The sequence below is a fragment of the Amborella trichopoda genome, chromosome 1 (assembly GCF_054954075.1).
Source record: "Amborella trichopoda isolate Santa Cruz 75 chromosome 1, AtrichopodaSantaCruz75HAP2 v2.0, whole genome shotgun sequence".
Lineage (NCBI taxonomy): Eukaryota > Viridiplantae > Streptophyta > Magnoliopsida > Amborellales > Amborellaceae > Amborella > Amborella trichopoda.
Window position 1 is genome coordinate 4,264,528 of NC_142336.1, and position 17,402 is coordinate 4,281,929.

General features: G+C 36.9%; 1 protein-coding gene across 28 annotated transcripts in view; it reads left to right on the top strand.

Annotated features, from left to right (window-relative positions):
• The window catches only part of LOC18427145 (ARM repeat superfamily protein), a 38,783-nt gene that overhangs the window by 1,926 nt on the left and 19,455 nt on the right, over window positions 1-17,402 (top strand). For 21 of the 28 annotated variants that reach the window (XR_016049149.1, XR_016049164.1, XR_016049121.1 and 18 more), the window contains exons 4-24: window positions 3-92; window positions 1,043-1,188; window positions 1,285-1,375; window positions 1,464-1,546; window positions 1,971-2,077; window positions 4,181-4,333; window positions 7,833-7,897; window positions 8,280-8,367; window positions 8,545-8,623; window positions 8,712-8,820; window positions 8,928-8,987; window positions 9,171-9,289; window positions 10,158-10,539; window positions 10,650-10,834; window positions 10,938-11,010; window positions 12,678-12,828; window positions 13,041-13,210; window positions 13,319-13,669; window positions 14,000-14,167; window positions 14,297-14,590; window positions 15,119-15,295. Coding sequence is in view for 21 of the 28 variants with exons in the window: in XM_020662810.2 (XP_020518469.2) it covers window positions 3-92; window positions 1,043-1,188; window positions 1,285-1,375; window positions 1,464-1,546; window positions 1,971-2,077; window positions 4,181-4,333; window positions 7,833-7,897; window positions 8,280-8,367; window positions 8,545-8,623; window positions 8,712-8,820; window positions 8,928-8,987; window positions 9,171-9,289; window positions 10,158-10,539; window positions 10,650-10,834; window positions 10,938-11,010; window positions 12,678-12,828; window positions 13,041-13,210; window positions 13,319-13,669; window positions 14,000-14,167; window positions 14,297-14,590; window positions 15,119-15,295 (3,141 nt within the window). In the remaining 7 variants the exon portion in view is untranslated. Of the gene's footprint in view, window positions 1-2; window positions 93-1,042; window positions 1,189-1,284; window positions 1,376-1,463; window positions 1,547-1,970; window positions 2,078-4,180; window positions 4,334-7,832; window positions 7,898-8,279; window positions 8,368-8,544; window positions 8,624-8,711; window positions 8,821-8,927; window positions 8,988-9,170; window positions 9,290-10,157; window positions 10,540-10,649; window positions 10,835-10,937; window positions 11,011-12,677; window positions 12,829-13,040; window positions 13,211-13,318; window positions 13,670-13,999; window positions 14,168-14,296; window positions 14,591-15,118; window positions 15,296-17,402 lie in introns of those variants that run through there. The other 7 variants (XR_016049171.1, XM_088858006.1, XM_088858013.1 and 4 more) reach the window with 3 other exon arrangements.

Here is a 17,402-nt window from a genome sequence, read left to right on the forward strand (position 1 = left end):
AGGAGAAAGCAAATATAGTTCCCGAGTTTATTGCCAAACTTTCAATTTTGTCTCCTCAACATCAAGATATATTACTCAGGGTTATTGCAAAGGTATAATGCCATGCTTGTTACTCTCAGAAATCAAATTGGCCCTCCTCTTTTCACTTACTGTATATTTTTTTATAATGTTAACTGTATTGAGAAAGAGGGAAAGGTTTTAACAAAAGGGGGTTGCTTAAGGAGGCACTTACTATATTTTATTGGTGAAAAGAAGAAGCAAAAAGATGCTAGGAAAAGTTGGCTGGTAAGAGGAAATTTGGTTCCATTTATAGAACATGGGAAGCAAAGTGTTTTTATGTGAAGTCCCTCCAGGTTTCTCATCAGGTCTATAGAAAGATAACTAATCCACAAGGCTGGTTAAAATCAAGGTTATCAAGTTTATGTAGCATTTATCAGGCAATAGGTTTTATAATAATGTCATCAAATGAAATGAGTGAAATATTATCAGGCACGGCATTTCTTACGTCCCTAAGAAAATGACTGTTGTTACTTACCTATTGCTTGCATTGATATTGCCTAATGATTCCCATTGCATGCAATAATCTAGGATTTGCTAGGTAAGTGCATAGTATTGATGCTTTATCTTGATGAGGGGTGGATGCCCTTGCTTTGGAGGGGCTTATAGGGTCTCCCTATCTTGATTAGGGCCTTTTTCCCCTACTGTGATTTCTTATCTATCAGTTCTTATTCTTCTTTTGCTTTCTTCTTATGTCTATTTCTTTATTCTTTTCTCAGATAATGTCCCTTGGTTTTATATTTCATATGATTTTACATAACCATCCTACTTCAAGTTACTTCTCATAATAAGAAGAAGAAAAAAAGAAAAGAAGGAGATAGTACACTGGAAAGGCTAACTAGAGCTTTAATGCTTATTTAATTAGTTAGACCCTTGATACTTATTTAATTATCTCGTATCTATCTCTGAGTTCCTCATCATGAGCATTTAGTTTCTCCTATTGGAAAGATGACTTTGCGTTGATTATTTTCCCTCTTGGTTTCAGGGGATTGGTGAATGCCATTCAAGTCAGATTGATGAAGGAATTGCCTCCAAATATAAAGCAATAAACATGGCTGTTGAAGGCCAGCTGTTTATTGAATTTTGCCTCCATACAATTTTGTATCTGCCAGTATCTTCAAGTCGTGAAGGGTCTGATATCTGAGCTTTGGGATATTTGATAGCTCCTTATTGCTTTTATTTCCATCTTTGTAAATACTGAATATGTATTATGGCTCCCATCTTTAGGCCTGGTTCTCCTGCTGGGCTTTCAATCGCACAGTTCAATCGCGTTTCTGGGAAAGATCCACTGAAAGTTCATCAACTTCTACAGAGAAAGGTAACACTTTTATAGCTGTTCTGGATTCTATTCATTTTTTGATTGCTTATGTTCTTGCATGCTCTTATGCATGGTCTTGGTGGAACAGATGGGTATTTTGAATGTAATAGAAGTTATTGAGTTGCCTCTGGAGCTTGCTTACCCTCTTTATCTGGCTGCTAGTGGTGACAGGTAAACCTGTTAATCCAATTTGTAACAATTTTGTCCAGTGTAGAGCTCATAAGATCTTTATTTTTGCTATTTTTCTTTTGCGGAGAGTGAGGGGGAGAGGAGGGAGGGAGGGAGGGAGGGAGAGTTCGCGGTTGGAGACCCCTTTCAAAAGTTTTAAAGGGATGAATTTGGTAAAATACTGACCTTTTTATATTAATGTTTGGATGGAGACGTAGAAGTTATCGTAAAGAAGGGGGTGTTATGGTTTCCTACTTGACACATGGGGGAAGCTGGAAATGTTGATTTAGGTCAAGCCACACACTACACAAACACATGAAGCTTTTATAAGTGGTCCTTTCTTTTTTAATCAACTATAGAATTTTTGATATGTTGATGGCTTTTTGTGTGGTACTGATCTACTTCTATGGTGGCTGAATTGTTGTAGTCAAGATCTTGTAATTAGAAGAGGAGAGGAGCTTTTGAGAAGAAAGGCAGTTGGTGTCAACCTAGAAGATCCAAAACTGATACAGAAGCTATTTTTGTTATTTAATGGTACCTTTTTTGTTATTAAGTGGTTACAGTTAATTTTTCAGCATTTATTTGATCTCTCTCTCTCTCTCCCTCCTCTATGTAAAGAGCAGGCTAGGTTAGTTTGTTTGATTTTTTGGGAACAAACTTCAAGGATTCGGACCCTTAACCTCCCTCACCCAAACTGATATGTCTACCACTAGGTCGAAGCCTAAGGGGCTTTCTCTCTCTTTATGTGTGGGAAATTTTTACCACTGGTTTCATGCCTGCCTATTTGTTGTGGATGCATGTAGTTCAAGTTGGTCTAGTTTAGTGCTGCTTTCCGCGTGCCTCTATTACCAGTTTGGATTCTTAACGGTTGGGTACTGGAATCCTTGCTCAAACGCAATTTTTTTAATTGTATCAGTCTTTTGCTGGGCAGCAAACTGTACATTCAATGCTTGCCAATATTTGAAGCTATATTTTCTACTATATGCATTATGAGCCTATCATTCAATTTGGTCATAATCTTTGGTATGCCTTTGTTGGCTGTAAACACTCACACCCACAACTCGCTGAAAAATCAGCATATTCATTTGAATCAAATCATTGGAAGTTATACGGAAATTTTTTCCTATAGTCTCGGTGTCTCAACGTTATATAAGTCATCATGCAAGTGTTTATGTGTGGAACAAGTTTGTGCATAAGAAATCCAAACTTGTTGCGTGGATACATGCAAAATGTAACTGCGTGCATTCGTTTACTTTGTGAAAATTCTTAGCCCAAATTTTCTTTACATACATATATGTTTTTCCCCAGCCAATGAATTTATTTATTTATTTTTTTAAATCATGTTCACATGCAAATTTTAGCATCTCAAACTTTCAAAAAAATAGTAATAGCACATTTCTTATTTAGAATCAGCAGACACATATTTATTTGAAACTGCTTTGGTGACTACAAGATCCTTGGTCGTATATTTAGGAATGATCCAACACGAATGATCCCTTGACAGAAGGGTAAATTGGTAAGTTTCACTAGATGGTAAAAGAAAATTATGGAATTGCGGAACATGAATAGACTAGGGAACGGAACTTGAAGTGGTATGGATCATGAGATCATATAAATACCAAATGCATAAAGACTTGGGATGCATATGTGAATATTATATACAGTAAGTTTTCATAGAAAATTTGTTTATTGCATGAAAGTTTCTCTCTAAACTCTTATTGAGATGACTGAGGTGCTGCATCCTTCCCATGGAGATGTGCCAAAAGATTTTGTGAAATTATCTCATTGTATATTTTTGTGGGAAAGTATATAATGAGACCATTTACTTTTGGTACAAGGTGGTCACTATTAATCTTGACCATTAGATGTGAAATTGGATGGCTGCATTTATTTCATTGACCAAGCTCAAAGTTCAAAATAAATATTCTCGAACTTTGTGACATGCCCAAGCTATCAAATTTCACATCGAATGGTTGTAAGTAATTATGACCTCCCTATACCAAAGGTAAATGGTCTCATTGTATACAATCTCTATTTTTATTCATATTCCAAAGGACACTAAAAAATTGGTGAATTGTTGCACATGGATGTTACTAGTAGCTAATTGACTGGGACATCTTGCCACCAGAGTAGCCTTGGTTTTTTCTTCCATTTTTTAAGAATTTTCACTTACAATAAATTTCTTTGTGAAATGTTATTTAATAATACTAGTATCACAAGTTGATCATTATGGTCGTTATTATAAGTTGATCATTATGGTAGGATATACTTTTGGTATCTTCTATTTTTTTCAATTTCATTGGTATCTTCTCTTTTGAGTCATTTCATGTTCTGGTTTTTTCTGGAATTCATGGTCTACAATGTGATCCTAACCAATCCCATGACGATCCTTATTGTAGTTAACAAAACGTACAAGGATGTAGTTGCACCTTATTGAAGTCGTTCTGTTGTATTCATCTTTTAGTGGGCCTTTAACTTTGCATACTATGCCAATCTTTTTAAGTTTTAATGTCTCTTGCCTTTTATTTTCATCCTTTTCTGGTTAGTTCCTGTTCAGTGTGTGATGCTTTCTTTCCTTTTCTAGATAAGGCTAGGTTTTTGTTCATAGTGGATTCAGCTATCTTTTTACTTTCACAGGTACAGTTGGTGTTGAGGATACTGCAATTGAATCCAGGATCAATCCTGGTTGTATTTCTTTGAGAGCTCGGCTCATGTCTGTCTTCAGCCGCTCAATTACTGCAGCAAACTCTTTTCCTTCCACTTTGCAGTGTGTTTTTGGCTGCCTCTATGGTAATCTTCATTTTATTGCTGTTTGTGGTACTGTCTAAGGTATAGTTTTAAGCAACTGCATCGTTTTGTTCAATCATACGAATTTTATTTTTAAGTTTCTATAGCTTTCTTATATAACTGTAAAATGATTACAGTCTTTTGAAAGAAAACAGGGAATTGGGAAGCTCTCATGAATGATATATACTGAAGAAGTACATGACGTATTAATGCCCAAGCCCGGCCATGACCTGCCCCTTGCTTATCTTTTAATTCCAATTTATTTAAAGCTGGAGCCCCTTTTTATAGGTCTACTCGATTCTTCCCTTCTCTCTATACTCGATGTGGGACTAAACAATGGCTGCTGAAATAGAGAGGGCACTGTTGGCTCAAAGCTGTCTAGAAGGCCGGAACAAGCTACTATAACTGAGCCTTTTTGTGCTTTTTACTAGAGCAAAACTTACGGTTCCTCTTCCATTTAAAGAGTGGATAAGACTCAGAACAAAAGGAAAGACTCTTGCGGAACAGTGAGCCTTGCCCTTGACAAGATGTCAATCATTTATTTGCAGTGAAGTTTGTAACCTGCAACTCTCAAGAGCTTCTCCATGGTTTAGAATCTAGCAAAGAGATTCACATCCTCAAAACCCTAGACTTTCCTTTTGTTGTACGCTACCTTGGTCAGGATTGCCATAGAGAAGGAAGTATAAATTTGTTCATGGAGTATATGGAGGGTGGAGATCGGACACACTTTCTATGAGAAACAAGGGTTTACAGGCTTACTAGAAACCGCTGTTAAAGCGTACACAACTTCCATTCTGAGAGCTCTGCAGTACCTTCACAGCAATGGAATCAGTCATTGTGATTTTAAGTGCGAAACCATGCTCTTAGGGTTTTCAGGTCGAGTGAAACTACCTGATTTTGGCTCTAAAAGAGGTTTTACTGGAGAAAGCAGAGGCCCTTGATTTTTCCAGTGAGGTTATTGATCGTCTCGCTGGTACTTTGAGGTGGATGGCCCTTGTAATTTTGAACAGAAAGGAACAATGTATGGCCTCTGATATAATATTGATCGTCTCGCTGGTACTTTGAGGTGGATGGCCCTTGTAATTTTGAACAGAAAGGAACAATGTATGGCCTCTGATATATGGTCGATTGGTTGTACAGTTGTGGAGATGGCAATGTTTGTGTTGTAATTATTATAGAAGGCAAGGACGTTAACTAGAAGAAGGAGAGGAGGAGAAGAGTCATCATTAAAGCTGAATCCTCACTTTTACATCTTCTAATCTCACTAGAAACTTCCCTTAAAATTTGTAGAGAGAGAGTTGTCAAAAAGAGACATTTTAATCAGTTTTGCGAAATATGGTAAACCACCATGCGATATTCATGGTGGTAGGGCATGCCACCTTTTCATCTAGAAGAAAAGGTATCGAGCTTGAGTTGGACAAGATGCATTATATATTTGCATTTTGTTATATTTCGGTTCTGAATTACTATTGTCAACCATTTTGTAGACTACAAATAATATTTATAGTCATATGACTACATATTATATGTAGTCATATAAATAAACATTCCTTTATATTTTATGCTGGGCGGGCCTCAACTGCCTGGACCTGGTTGGGCCCATAGGCTTGAATACAGGCCCGAGGGGCTGGCACTACCCAAGAGCCTTGTAGGCTAGCCCAATCCATTGACACCTTTACTGTCGAGGCAAAGTTACTCGCTCAGGTCCAAGTCGACTTGGATGAGTTTGTGAACACTGATTTGAACTATGGTACAAAACATGGATATGTGTGTGTCCTTGCCGAACACCGATACAAGTGTCAAAATGGCAACCTTAAATTGTCCTTTCAGACACGACACATCCGTACACCTTTTAAAGATGGGGTAATGTTGGATTTTAAGTGACATTTAGGACTTCTATAGTGAGATATCATGCAAAATGCTTAAGAAGTAAATGTCCAGGTTTCTAAGGTGTTAGACTCAGGAGTTGTATCCGTGGTGTGCCTTCGTCTTCATGTACAAAAAACACCTTGGACATGTGTGTCCTGGTCACATAGTATTTGAATCAATTTGGGGTGAGGCTAAATCTATTCTGGAAGGTGATTGTGATTATTTGGATCCTTCAAGAAAGAAGAAAAGGTGATTGGGGTGCTGCCTGTGTCTTCTGTCTAGTGATGTTCACTGGGAAAGAAAGGGAAGCATGCAAGGAGAGTGGCTGATCTAGTGGCGAAATAATTGTTTGCTTTGGTCTTCAAAAGTTTTAGTTTCCTTAAAAGTTGAGTTGTGTTTTCCTTTCCTTGGGGAAGAGGTCCGAAGCAATCGGAGACAAACTCTTACCATCATTGGAATGTGTAGAATGAGTGCTTGTTGTGGAGTACTTTTGGTCCATCATGCCATCATCTTAGCTCTCTGGTCCAGCTTGCCAAGCCTTTTCTTTTACTGGCATGATGAAAGCTCCTGTCTTGCTAAGGGTGTGAGGTTGAACGGTTTTGCATCTTATTGAACTCAAGGGGCGAGAGTGTTGGGTCCACTGGATGGTCCTTTATGCAGCTCCAATGTTAGGCATATGAGTCCGTGGTACTTCTGAGCTCTGTAAGTATGCCTAAAGAGATGTAATGGATTGGTTTGAAACAGCTGCAGCAGCTGTGAGTCTAGTATACTCTTTACCCCTAGCTCATCATATAAAATGTACTGAATGATGAAAAGGAATGTGCTGTCTCTTAGAAGAAAAGAAATGAAGTGCATGGAATTGGGAGAATATCAACTGGTAGATTAGGTGTTATTAACAAGTTTTGGTTGTGTTCCATTTGAGTATAGGGGTTCTGAATCCAAGTGCAAGCTGGGCAGATTATTTATGTGTGTTCTTTTTTTTTTCTCTAAATAGATTTGAAGGTGAAAAGGTTGAACCATTCTCAATGAAGCTTGATGTTAGTTGATTGCCCTGGATAAATATTTTTGTCCTACTAACTTCCTAATGGTCGATTAGGTGTTATTAACAAGTTTTGGTTGTGTTCCATTTGTGTATAGCGGTTCTGAATCGAAGTGCAAGCTGGGCAGATTATTTATGTGTGTTCTGTTTTTTTGTTTTTTTGTTTCCCTCTAAATAGATTTGAAGGTGAAAAAGTTGAACCATATCTTCTCAATAAGCTTGATGTTAGTTGATTGCCCGGGATAATTTTTTTTATCCTACTAACTTCGTAATATCATATTATTGAGACATAGTTATTTATTTTGGCATTAGTGGAGAAATATTTGTATCCTACTAGCTCTCTAGTATCATAGTGTAAAGTTACATGGCTGGAGTAGAGTCATTAAGTTCTTTCTCTTCTATTTTTTTAGCTTTTCTGTATAGACATGTTATCCTGATTGCTGGAGCTGTTATCAATTTACTACTGTGATTGGCGCTTGAACTGGGTTTTTGTTCTTATACAAATTTCAAAAGTTTTGACCGGTATATTATGGCTTGAATGGGTTGCAAGAGCTGTCGTTATAATGTGCTTGACTTCTATTTTACTGATAACAGGGAGTGGTACTACTTCAAGGTTGAAGCAGTTGGGCATGGAATTCACTGTCTGGGTATTCAAACATGTGAGTCATTGCATGATGTGGAGGTTTTCTTTGAAACTTCAAAAAAGAGGTGGTTAAAACAAAGTGCATGTGAAGGATTTAGGATGAAGAAAGTTTTGATGTTGTTGAACATAATGTGTTTGGAAATTTACAATCAGCTATTGTTTTTCGGAGTGTGAATCAGGAAAATGCAGTTCTATATCAAACTCTCGTATAAAAAGATGCTCATTAAGTGTCAGAAATCTTTTAAATGAATTTCATTGTAGAGGTATTCTTAATGAAAGACCTGTTCTGATGCTCATGACTCAGTATTACTACTTTCCGCCTGGATTGCATAATATGCTTTTTCATGGCTAGCAATGATTTTGAGTGTGGAAAGGGATGATAGCTTCTTCACGTGCAGGCAACAATGGACCAGTTGAAGTTTATGGGACCTGTGATTCTTAGTGGACTATTAAAATCTCTTGATGGTTCTTCACTCATTGAATCAGGTTCTAGTTCAATCTCACCCATATATGTTTTTGAGCGGTATCCATGCCTTTCTTTTGTTATTTCTGATGTCTGTAGAATCATAAATATAGTGTTCATGGACACATTAAAACTTTTATGACATGTTGAAGATTTTCTTTTGAAAATTGCATCTCTGGGTCACTTGAAATTTCATCCAGATAGTAGTGCAAGGGAAATGAAAGCTTTTGCATTTCAAGCAATAGGTTTACTCACCCAACGGCTGCCTCAACTTTTCAGGTTATCTAGTCTTATACTGATCTGTTCCAGTCTATTTTTGCATTTGAGTTTTGGAAAGAATCATTTTTAATTATTATGGGAGTTTCAGGGATAAAACTGAAATGGCGGTTCGCCTTTTTCATGCTTTAAAAGTGGAGGACCAAAGTCTTCGTTCAACCATTCAAGAAACTACCAATTGTGTTGCCTTGGCTTATAAGGTGTGGATACTTGAATCATTTTCACTTCACTATTGGTCAATCTTCTTTACAATCATCCAGTGGTTACCCTGCGGCATTGACATCCATATCTCTAATCTTGTATTTAGGATGCCCCTCAACCTGTCTTGAAGGATTTAGAAGCACTTCTATTGGAAAACTCACAGGCGGTAAATGTTTTCTTGTTAAAAGGCCTAACTTTCAATTGTCCTTTCCTTTGGTTTTCTGTTTTGGAATGCAGTGCTTGTCGTTGTTATGCATGAAGCACCTTTCTTTTGTGTACTCAATACGTATAGTGTATACAATTTCTTTATTATTATTATTCTTTAAATGTTTCTCTTAATGTTGTAAAGGTGCAAAGTGAAGCAAGGTTCTGTGCTGTAAGGTGGGCAACATCTTTGTTCAACCTGCGACATTTTCCCAGCCGTTTCATATGTATGATTGGGGCTGCTGATAACAGGATGGATATAAGGTCAATTTGATTTCTCTGAGTTATCTTTATTTTTTGTAAAGGCAGTATTATTTTCTTGTGAATGCTTGTGCTAATGGATATATAATATATTTGATTATGTATTATATCTTTGTAATTTTTTTTTTTTTTTTTATCTTAACTGAATCATTAAATCTATGTGTCTATATACATGTTTTACATGTGCATATTGTCTCATGATCTTGCTAAAGTTGTGATTCTATAAACTAGTGGTCTGCATTTAATGTGGAAATATTCTTTTATCTGTTCACTCTTAGCTTAACTGTTAACCTATTCAATTACCATGTTTTGGTGCTTCATTGGTGAAATAGGTTTCAGTAATGTTTGCTTATGTCTGCACTCTATCCACGGATAGTTGTTTCTGATGCTCTTTTGTTAAGAATAATTGTATGTGGATACAGTATGGTGGTTTAGCCTCCTTATTGGGGTTTTGTCATACATCTTATTGTCTTTGCCTTGTTGTATAAGTGTAAAATCAAAAGGCTGCTTACATAACCTACAATATCATTTCATGTGAGTGGTCGTCAGGAGTTTATGTTTTCTGTTCTTTAGTGTCTAACAGTTCTTACTGCATATAATTCTAGTGTTGAGATTCTCTAAATGTAAATTAGAGATTTGTTTCTAGTAATGCCTCTTTAAAGACCGGTAGCCTGTGTGGTTTTTTTGTTCTTTTTATCTGGGATCGTTATTCTCCTTTGCTGTTATCATTTATTCCATTGGCTTATGACTATAGTTGAAAGCTTTATTTAATTTCCTGTATTTTCTTTCCGAATGTGAATGCTGGCTTGACTGACTCTGCCAGAGCTTCTTATTTGATAAATATAGACTTGAGGGGTGCTTCTTTTTTCAGGGAGATGGCACTTGAAGGTCTCTTTCTTATGAAAGCTCCAAGTCAAACCCTTGGTCAGGGTGATGATCCTAAGTATCCACAATTCTCCAGTATGCTGGATTACATTTGTCAGCAGCAGCCGAAGTTGCTGGATACTTCTGAAGCACAGGACAGAGAACTGTTGTTCCCTTCAGCAATGTATACAGCTATGATCAGGTTTTTGCTGAAATGCTACAAGGCTAATTTTGACACAGCTGACTTAACAAGGGAAGCTGCGGCTTATTCTTCTTCGATGCTTTCGTTGTGCCTTATACTTGAACATGCTATGGCATATGATGGCTCCATTGATCTGCATTCAACGGCTTCAAAGGGATTAGTTTTTGTTGGATCTGAGATGCCTGAGGTTATTATGCTTGCTATGCATAGTTTATATATCAAGTTTGTGTGTTGGTGGTTGGGAAACCATGTCAATGTCGTCATATTTATCACATTTCTTTTTTTTCTGGGGTGTAGATGATAGCGTCACGCTACGCAGGACGAATTTCGTGGTTGAAAAAATTCCTAAGCCATGTGGACATTGACACTCGTGAATCCACATCACGTTTACTCGGAATTGCTTGTTCAGCCCTAACTGCATCTGCAGCATCTGAGCTTATCTCCGAGCTTTGTTCCCTTTTCAACCGGAACAATAAAATAAGGTTCGTGAATGATGGGGAATGCTAGACCTATTTTGTGCTAACATGTCGTTGTTTCATGTTCATTGACTTTGCGGGTTTCGGTAACTGACATGGTTTTTGACAGATTTGAGAGTCATCATGGAGCAATATGTGCTGTTGGATATGTTTTAGCACAGTGTATGACAGGGACACCTCATGTAAGTTGATGCATTTCTCTGCCAGTGTCTCATGATCTCTTCAATATTTGATGGAGCCATAAATAATTATGACCATGGACTTACTTAATGTCATCAGAGGTCTCAGGGCTCTGTTTACTGTTCACTTCTATATTCTCGCTCTCTTTTTCTGGTTCTTTTTCTTCTTGCTTTTTCTTTTCTTTTTTTCCCCCTGATATACAGGAAACATTTCCCTGAAAGATAAAGAAATATGACAGCACCTATTACCAGCTCTCACTCACAAGTCACACCTTTTGAACTGAAAATCTGTTCTGCTGTTTCCTTCATCTGTCAGAATAATCTGTGTTTCCCACTTCCATGACATGGTTAGGTGGACCCATTCAAGGAACATTGTGGCTTCTGTTTGTTTTGTTTCGTACTCCTTTTACTTGGGATACTCCTCATCTCATTCACCACCATTTCATGTGCTTAATGGCTTCCTTATATGGAGAGATCTTGAAGATTGCTGTGGTAGCTGGTCTCAGCCTCATTAGGGTGGTCTAAGATCTTTCAGATTCCTACGCATTCATGGCATCTTCTCCAAACACTATTAAATGATTGATTTCTTAGATATGTCATAGATGTTGTTTTGAGATCATCATCATCATCATCAAAGCCGTTTCCCAACTAATTGGGTTTGGCTACATGAATCTTGGTCCGTTGTTCTGCTCTATTAAGGGCCATACCCTCAATGAGGTCATAAGTCCTCATATATTTTTTTACTATTTCTAAGTTCCAACCATGTCCTATGGGGCTTACCCTTTGCCCTTTTTGAGCCTTCCACTTGAGCTAACTCGCATCTCTTAATAGGTGTTGTAAAGGGTTTGTGCCGCATATGGCCAACCCACCTAAGTCTACTTTCTCTCATCGCTTATTGGTTCCACACCTAAATTCTCCCGAATGTATTCATTTTGAATTCTATCCCGTTTTGTCTTGCCACTCATCCATCTCAACATCTTCATCTCAGCTATACTCATTCTATGGGTGTGTTGTTTCTTGACTGCCCAACATTCCACCCTATAAAGCAAAGCTGATCTTATAGCTGTCTTATAGAACTTACCCTTCAGCTTTATTGGTATGCGGCGATGACTTAAAACTTCGATTACACATATCTACTTCGCCCACCTAGCTCTAATTCTATGTTTTAAGATATATGATTGATTCCTCTAATACAGGCAAAAATGGGATATAGGTAGAGCTATAAGTGATGCATTCCTTTCCTGTTCCATTTTTTCGATTTTCCAAACGTTTGGATTTTTTGGATATATCTTCATACCTTTTAGGTGATTGTGGACTTATGCGCGAATGGTTGTATTTATAAGCATTGTTTGGCAAATTTTACATAGGGTTCCTACTTTATACTAGATGAGAGAATATGATATGCCATAAAGTATTGGATTCCTGGAAAATGTGTATATTCATGCTATGTAAAGTTAGACGATTTTGTACAAGTAATTCATGTCATATTTTATGACCTCTCCTAATTTCATCCCTAAATTTACTATTTCATTTTCTTGCCATCCGTCATTGGAAACATTCCAAGTCTCTGATATACTACCATATCACTCTTCTTATTTTATAGAGCTTTCTTTGTCTGTTACTTTTGTTTTCTTTTGATGAATTTCTGTGCTGATTTTGCTCCTGGATAGGTTCCAGATGGACTTGTACATAGTTCCATCAGCAGCCTGGTAGATGTTGTGAAGTCTGAGGGTTCAGCTTTGGCTGCCACTGCTATGGAGGCTTTGGGTCATATAGGATTACGTTGTACTCTCCCTGCACTTGATCATGGCCCAACATCAGGTGTACTTTGGTTTTTTATGTACTGTGTTATATTTTTAGTCGCTGAAGGAAGCGTTTTTTATGTACTGTCATATTTTTAGTCGCTGAAGGAAGCACAAACAGAACACATTCTTATAAAAATATAGTACATTGTTGTCCTGTTAAAAGGTGATATTGAGCATATCTTAGTGAGCGGATGACACCCTGTTAAACATATGAGTGGTTCTCTGCAGCTGGAGTTCTTACGACCTTGCATGAAAGATTGATCAAGCTACTTAATTCTGACGATATCAAGTCCATTCAGAAAATTGTGATAAGTCTGGGTCATGTTTCCATGAAAGAAACATCATCTGCTGTTTTGAATGAAGCTCTTGACTTAATTTTTTCTCTATGCAGGTCAAAGGTATTTTAGATCCATTCTTGAAGCATGACTAGCATAGATATAATTCAATTGGTTGATATTGATCCTGAGTATGTTAGATCTTAATATTTAAATGTTGGGCTTTCACAGGTTGAAGATGTCCTCTTCGCTGTCGGGGAGGCTCTCTCTTTTATATGGGGTGCAGTCCCTGTGACTGCTGATGTCATACTCAAAACTGATTATACATCTCTTTCCCAGTCCTCAAACTACCTCTCTGGTGAAGTCTCCATATATGTGTCAAGAAATGGCTCTACTAAAGAGACAGAGGCCAATGAAGATGTTCGTTCTTTGGCAAGAGATGTAATAACTAAAAAGTTGTTTGATGGACTGCTTTATAGCAGTAGAAAAGAGGAGCGTTGTGCAGGAACTGTTTGGCTATTGTCTCTAACGATGTACTGTGGACGTCATTATAAAATCCAGCAGCTGCTCCCTGAAATTCAGGTTTGTCATTTATTGTTGTTAACATGACTCTGTATTTTCAATTCGTTAATTGGACTGCTGAGTTCTTTGACAAATGGGGACCCTTCTGTTGTGTTGGTTGGTTTTCCTGAATGTGGAACATTTCTCTCCTTTTGTTCTGAATGTATTTTTTAATTTTCTTTTTGTGTATAGGGCTATAGGCATACATTTATTTATTGAATTTCTAGTTGGATCAGTTCTTTTAATGCTAGAACCCAATATGTTGAGCAACTCAAGGGCCAAGATATTTCTCAGCTTATTTTACAATGAAGAAATTAACAAACGTTGACTTGTACTCCATTGTGCTCACAGGAGGCCTTTTCACACCTCCTTGGCGAACAGAATGAACTTACACAAGAACTGGCATCTCAAGGCATGAGTATTGTGTATGAACTTGGTGATCCTTCGATGAAAGAAGACTTGGTTAAGGCTCTTGTTACCACATTGACAGGTTCGGCAAAGAGGAAAAGAGCCGTAAAAGTATGTTGTATAGTTTTCTACTGTCCATGGGGCATTATATGTTCTACTTGTTTGATCTCATGTACATTTTCTCTGGATGCATATGCACATCACTATGGATTTACGAGTTTCTTTTTCTTTTTAATATAGTTAATGGAAGATTCTGAAGTGTTTCAAGAAGGGGCTATTGGTGAAAGTCTTGGTGGAGGAAAGCTCAGCACCTACAAGGAACTATGTAATCTAGCCAATGAGATGGGCCAACCGGATTTGATCTACAAGTTTATGGACTTAGCTAATTATCAAGCCTCTCTTAATTCTAAAAGGGGTGCTGCTTTTGGATTCTCTAAAATTGCAAAACTTGCTGGGGATGCTCTGAAGCCCCACTTAGCTCTACTAGTTCCCAGGCTTGTCCGTTATCAGTTTGATCCCGATAAGAATGTCCAGGTTTAGATATGACCTTGCTATACATCTAAATTTGAGCAGCTGAGATTTTCTTATATGAAATCCAATGCATACACAATTTTTTTTCCTCTTTTTTTTTTGGTCATGTTTATCTAACTGCAATAACTAAATGGTCCAGTCTTTTTTTTTTCCTGGCTCATATTGCTATTTAAGTAATGGACTATTCCTGTGATGGTTTCCTCTTCAGCAGTTACCACGGCAGAAAACATTTAGAAACATTACTTCAAATCCTAAATTTCTGATGTGCCACAAGTATCATCTTTTGTTGTATGACATAATAAACTTGTAATGAAATTCTGTATTTAATAAAATTTAATTTGATTTATTTCTATTATTTAATTTACCTTTGAGCTCTGAAGAAATCACCATTTAGAAATGTTAGTTTTTCTTTTGAACTTTCTTTTTATGCAAGAACCCAAGTTAATTCACGCATGTTTTAACTTTGAATTTCTTCGGAGCACTTTTCCTTTACCATGTCTCTGAACATTTTAACTTGTTTCCATTTCATAGGATGCAATGGGACATATCTGGAAGTCGCTTGTGGCAGATCCAAAGAAGACTGTCGATGAATACTTTGACAACATTCTTGAAGACTTACTGAGCCAGTGTGGGTCGAGGCTCTGGCGTTCACGTGAGGCCTCATGCCTTGCCCTTGCAGATATTATTCATGGGCGAAAATTCAGTCAGGTGGTTTTCTCGCAGTTGATTGTCATGTTGTTGTATCTAGGATCATGAACACTTTGTATTTAGAACTGGAAATGGCCACTTGGTATTTAGAACTGGAAAAAACACTGGGATTCTCATAGACTTGCATATTTTTTTCCTCAAATCTTTTGTGTATTTCTCAAAAAAAAAAAAAAAAAAAAAAGTTAGAGCTTTTCTTTTCTCATTTATTGAGTATGGGATTTGGTTTAGACATTGTAATTCTATTCCTGGCCTTGGGCTCGGCGTCATTCTGGATAAATAAATTCATGGTTATGGACATTGGGATTAAGAATTACGTTCAGGGTTCTTGATAATTGATTTCCATGTGAAGCACGGATAGTGTCGCAACTCACAATCTGTCCGTTAACTCCAGGAAAAACCTCAACTAAGCAAATGGGAATATTTTTGCATTTGAAATTTTACAATTTGCTTGTTTGCCAATACACCATAAATGGATGAACAAGCATAAAAGGTTGAGCAGGAACATTTTATAGTGACGTTTGTGAGAAAACCATTTAGCTATCTTGCTAGAGGTCTTTATATTTCATTTTGATTATTTGTGGGGAAATTTCAAAAAACTTATAGGATGATTTATTACCAAACATACCCAACTTTCAACACCATTATTAAGTCTTGGCTTGATTCCTATTACATCATAATCATATAATTATGTTTGGAGTTTGGACAGCAAGGGAGGATTACATCTCTGCTGGTGAATGGAATGATCATGGTGGTTCCACTCCCCCTTTTTACTTTTTTTCTTATTTACTATGGAAAACTCAAAAAATATATATAAATACAACAGGGCTAAGTCAATTATGTGCAGGTACCCTTCATATAAGGAAAAGGTAATAGTGACATATGCTCTTGATTCTCCTAAAACTTCTTTTGCCACTCTCTTGATACATTAGTTTGAAGAAGGAAAATGGAACTCTGAACATGATGTTAATGTAATATGGAATGAGATAAATTAGTTGAAGAAGGAAAATAGAACTCTGAACATGATGTTAATGTAATATGGAATGAGATAAATTAGTTGAAGAAAGAAAATTGAACTCTGAACATGATGTTAATGTAATATGGACTGAGATGGCTAAATGTATCAAGAAAGTGGCAAAAAAAGTTTTAGGAGAATCTAGATGGAAAAAAAATTTAGGTAAGGAAACTTGATGGTGGAATGATGAGGTTCAAAAGGCCATTGAGAAAAATGATCATGTTTTAAAACTTGGTAGTGTAATAGAAATGATCAAAACTTAGAAGAATATAAAAATGCTAAGAAAAATGCTAAACAAATAGTAAGTAAAGCTAAACTTGAGGCATATGATAATCTATACAATAAATTGGGAACAAGAGAAGGTGAAAAAGATATCTTCAAATTTACAAAAATAAGTGAAAAAAAGTGTGGGGATCTAAATCATATTAAATGCATTAAGAGTGAGGATCAAAGGGTCTTGATGAAGGATGATGAGGTCAACGATAGGCGGAGAGTCTATTTTCAAAAATTATTAAATGACGAATATAATAGGAATATAGTTGTAAAAGGGTTTGTTCGTACAAGTGACGGCGGAGGTCACAAATACATTCGTAGGATTAGGATGTCGGAAGTGAAAGAAGCTTTGAAAAGGATGAAGATAGGAAAGGCTTTAGGACCAGATGGTATCTTGATGGCGGTTTAGAAGTGTAAGGGGGAAATTGGCATTAACTAGCTGACGAAGCTGTTCAACAAGGTGTTGAGAACAAAGAAAATGTCAAACGAATGGAAGAAAAATATTGTGGTACCTATTTACAAGAACGACGTAGACATACAAAATTGTGCAAATTATCGAGGGATCAAGCTTATGAGCCATACTATGAAGCTTTGGGAGAGAGTCATTGAGCAATGACTAAGGCATGAAACGATTGTATCTGAAAACCAATTTGGTTTTATGCCAGGAAGGTTAACAACGAAGGCTATTTTCCGACATAGGCAATTGATTGAGAAGTTTAGGTTGAAGTGAAAAGACCTCCACATGGTCGTTATTAATCTAGAGAAAGCTTATGATAGAGCACTTCGAGATTTGATTTGGCGTGTGTTAAATAAAAAAAGGCG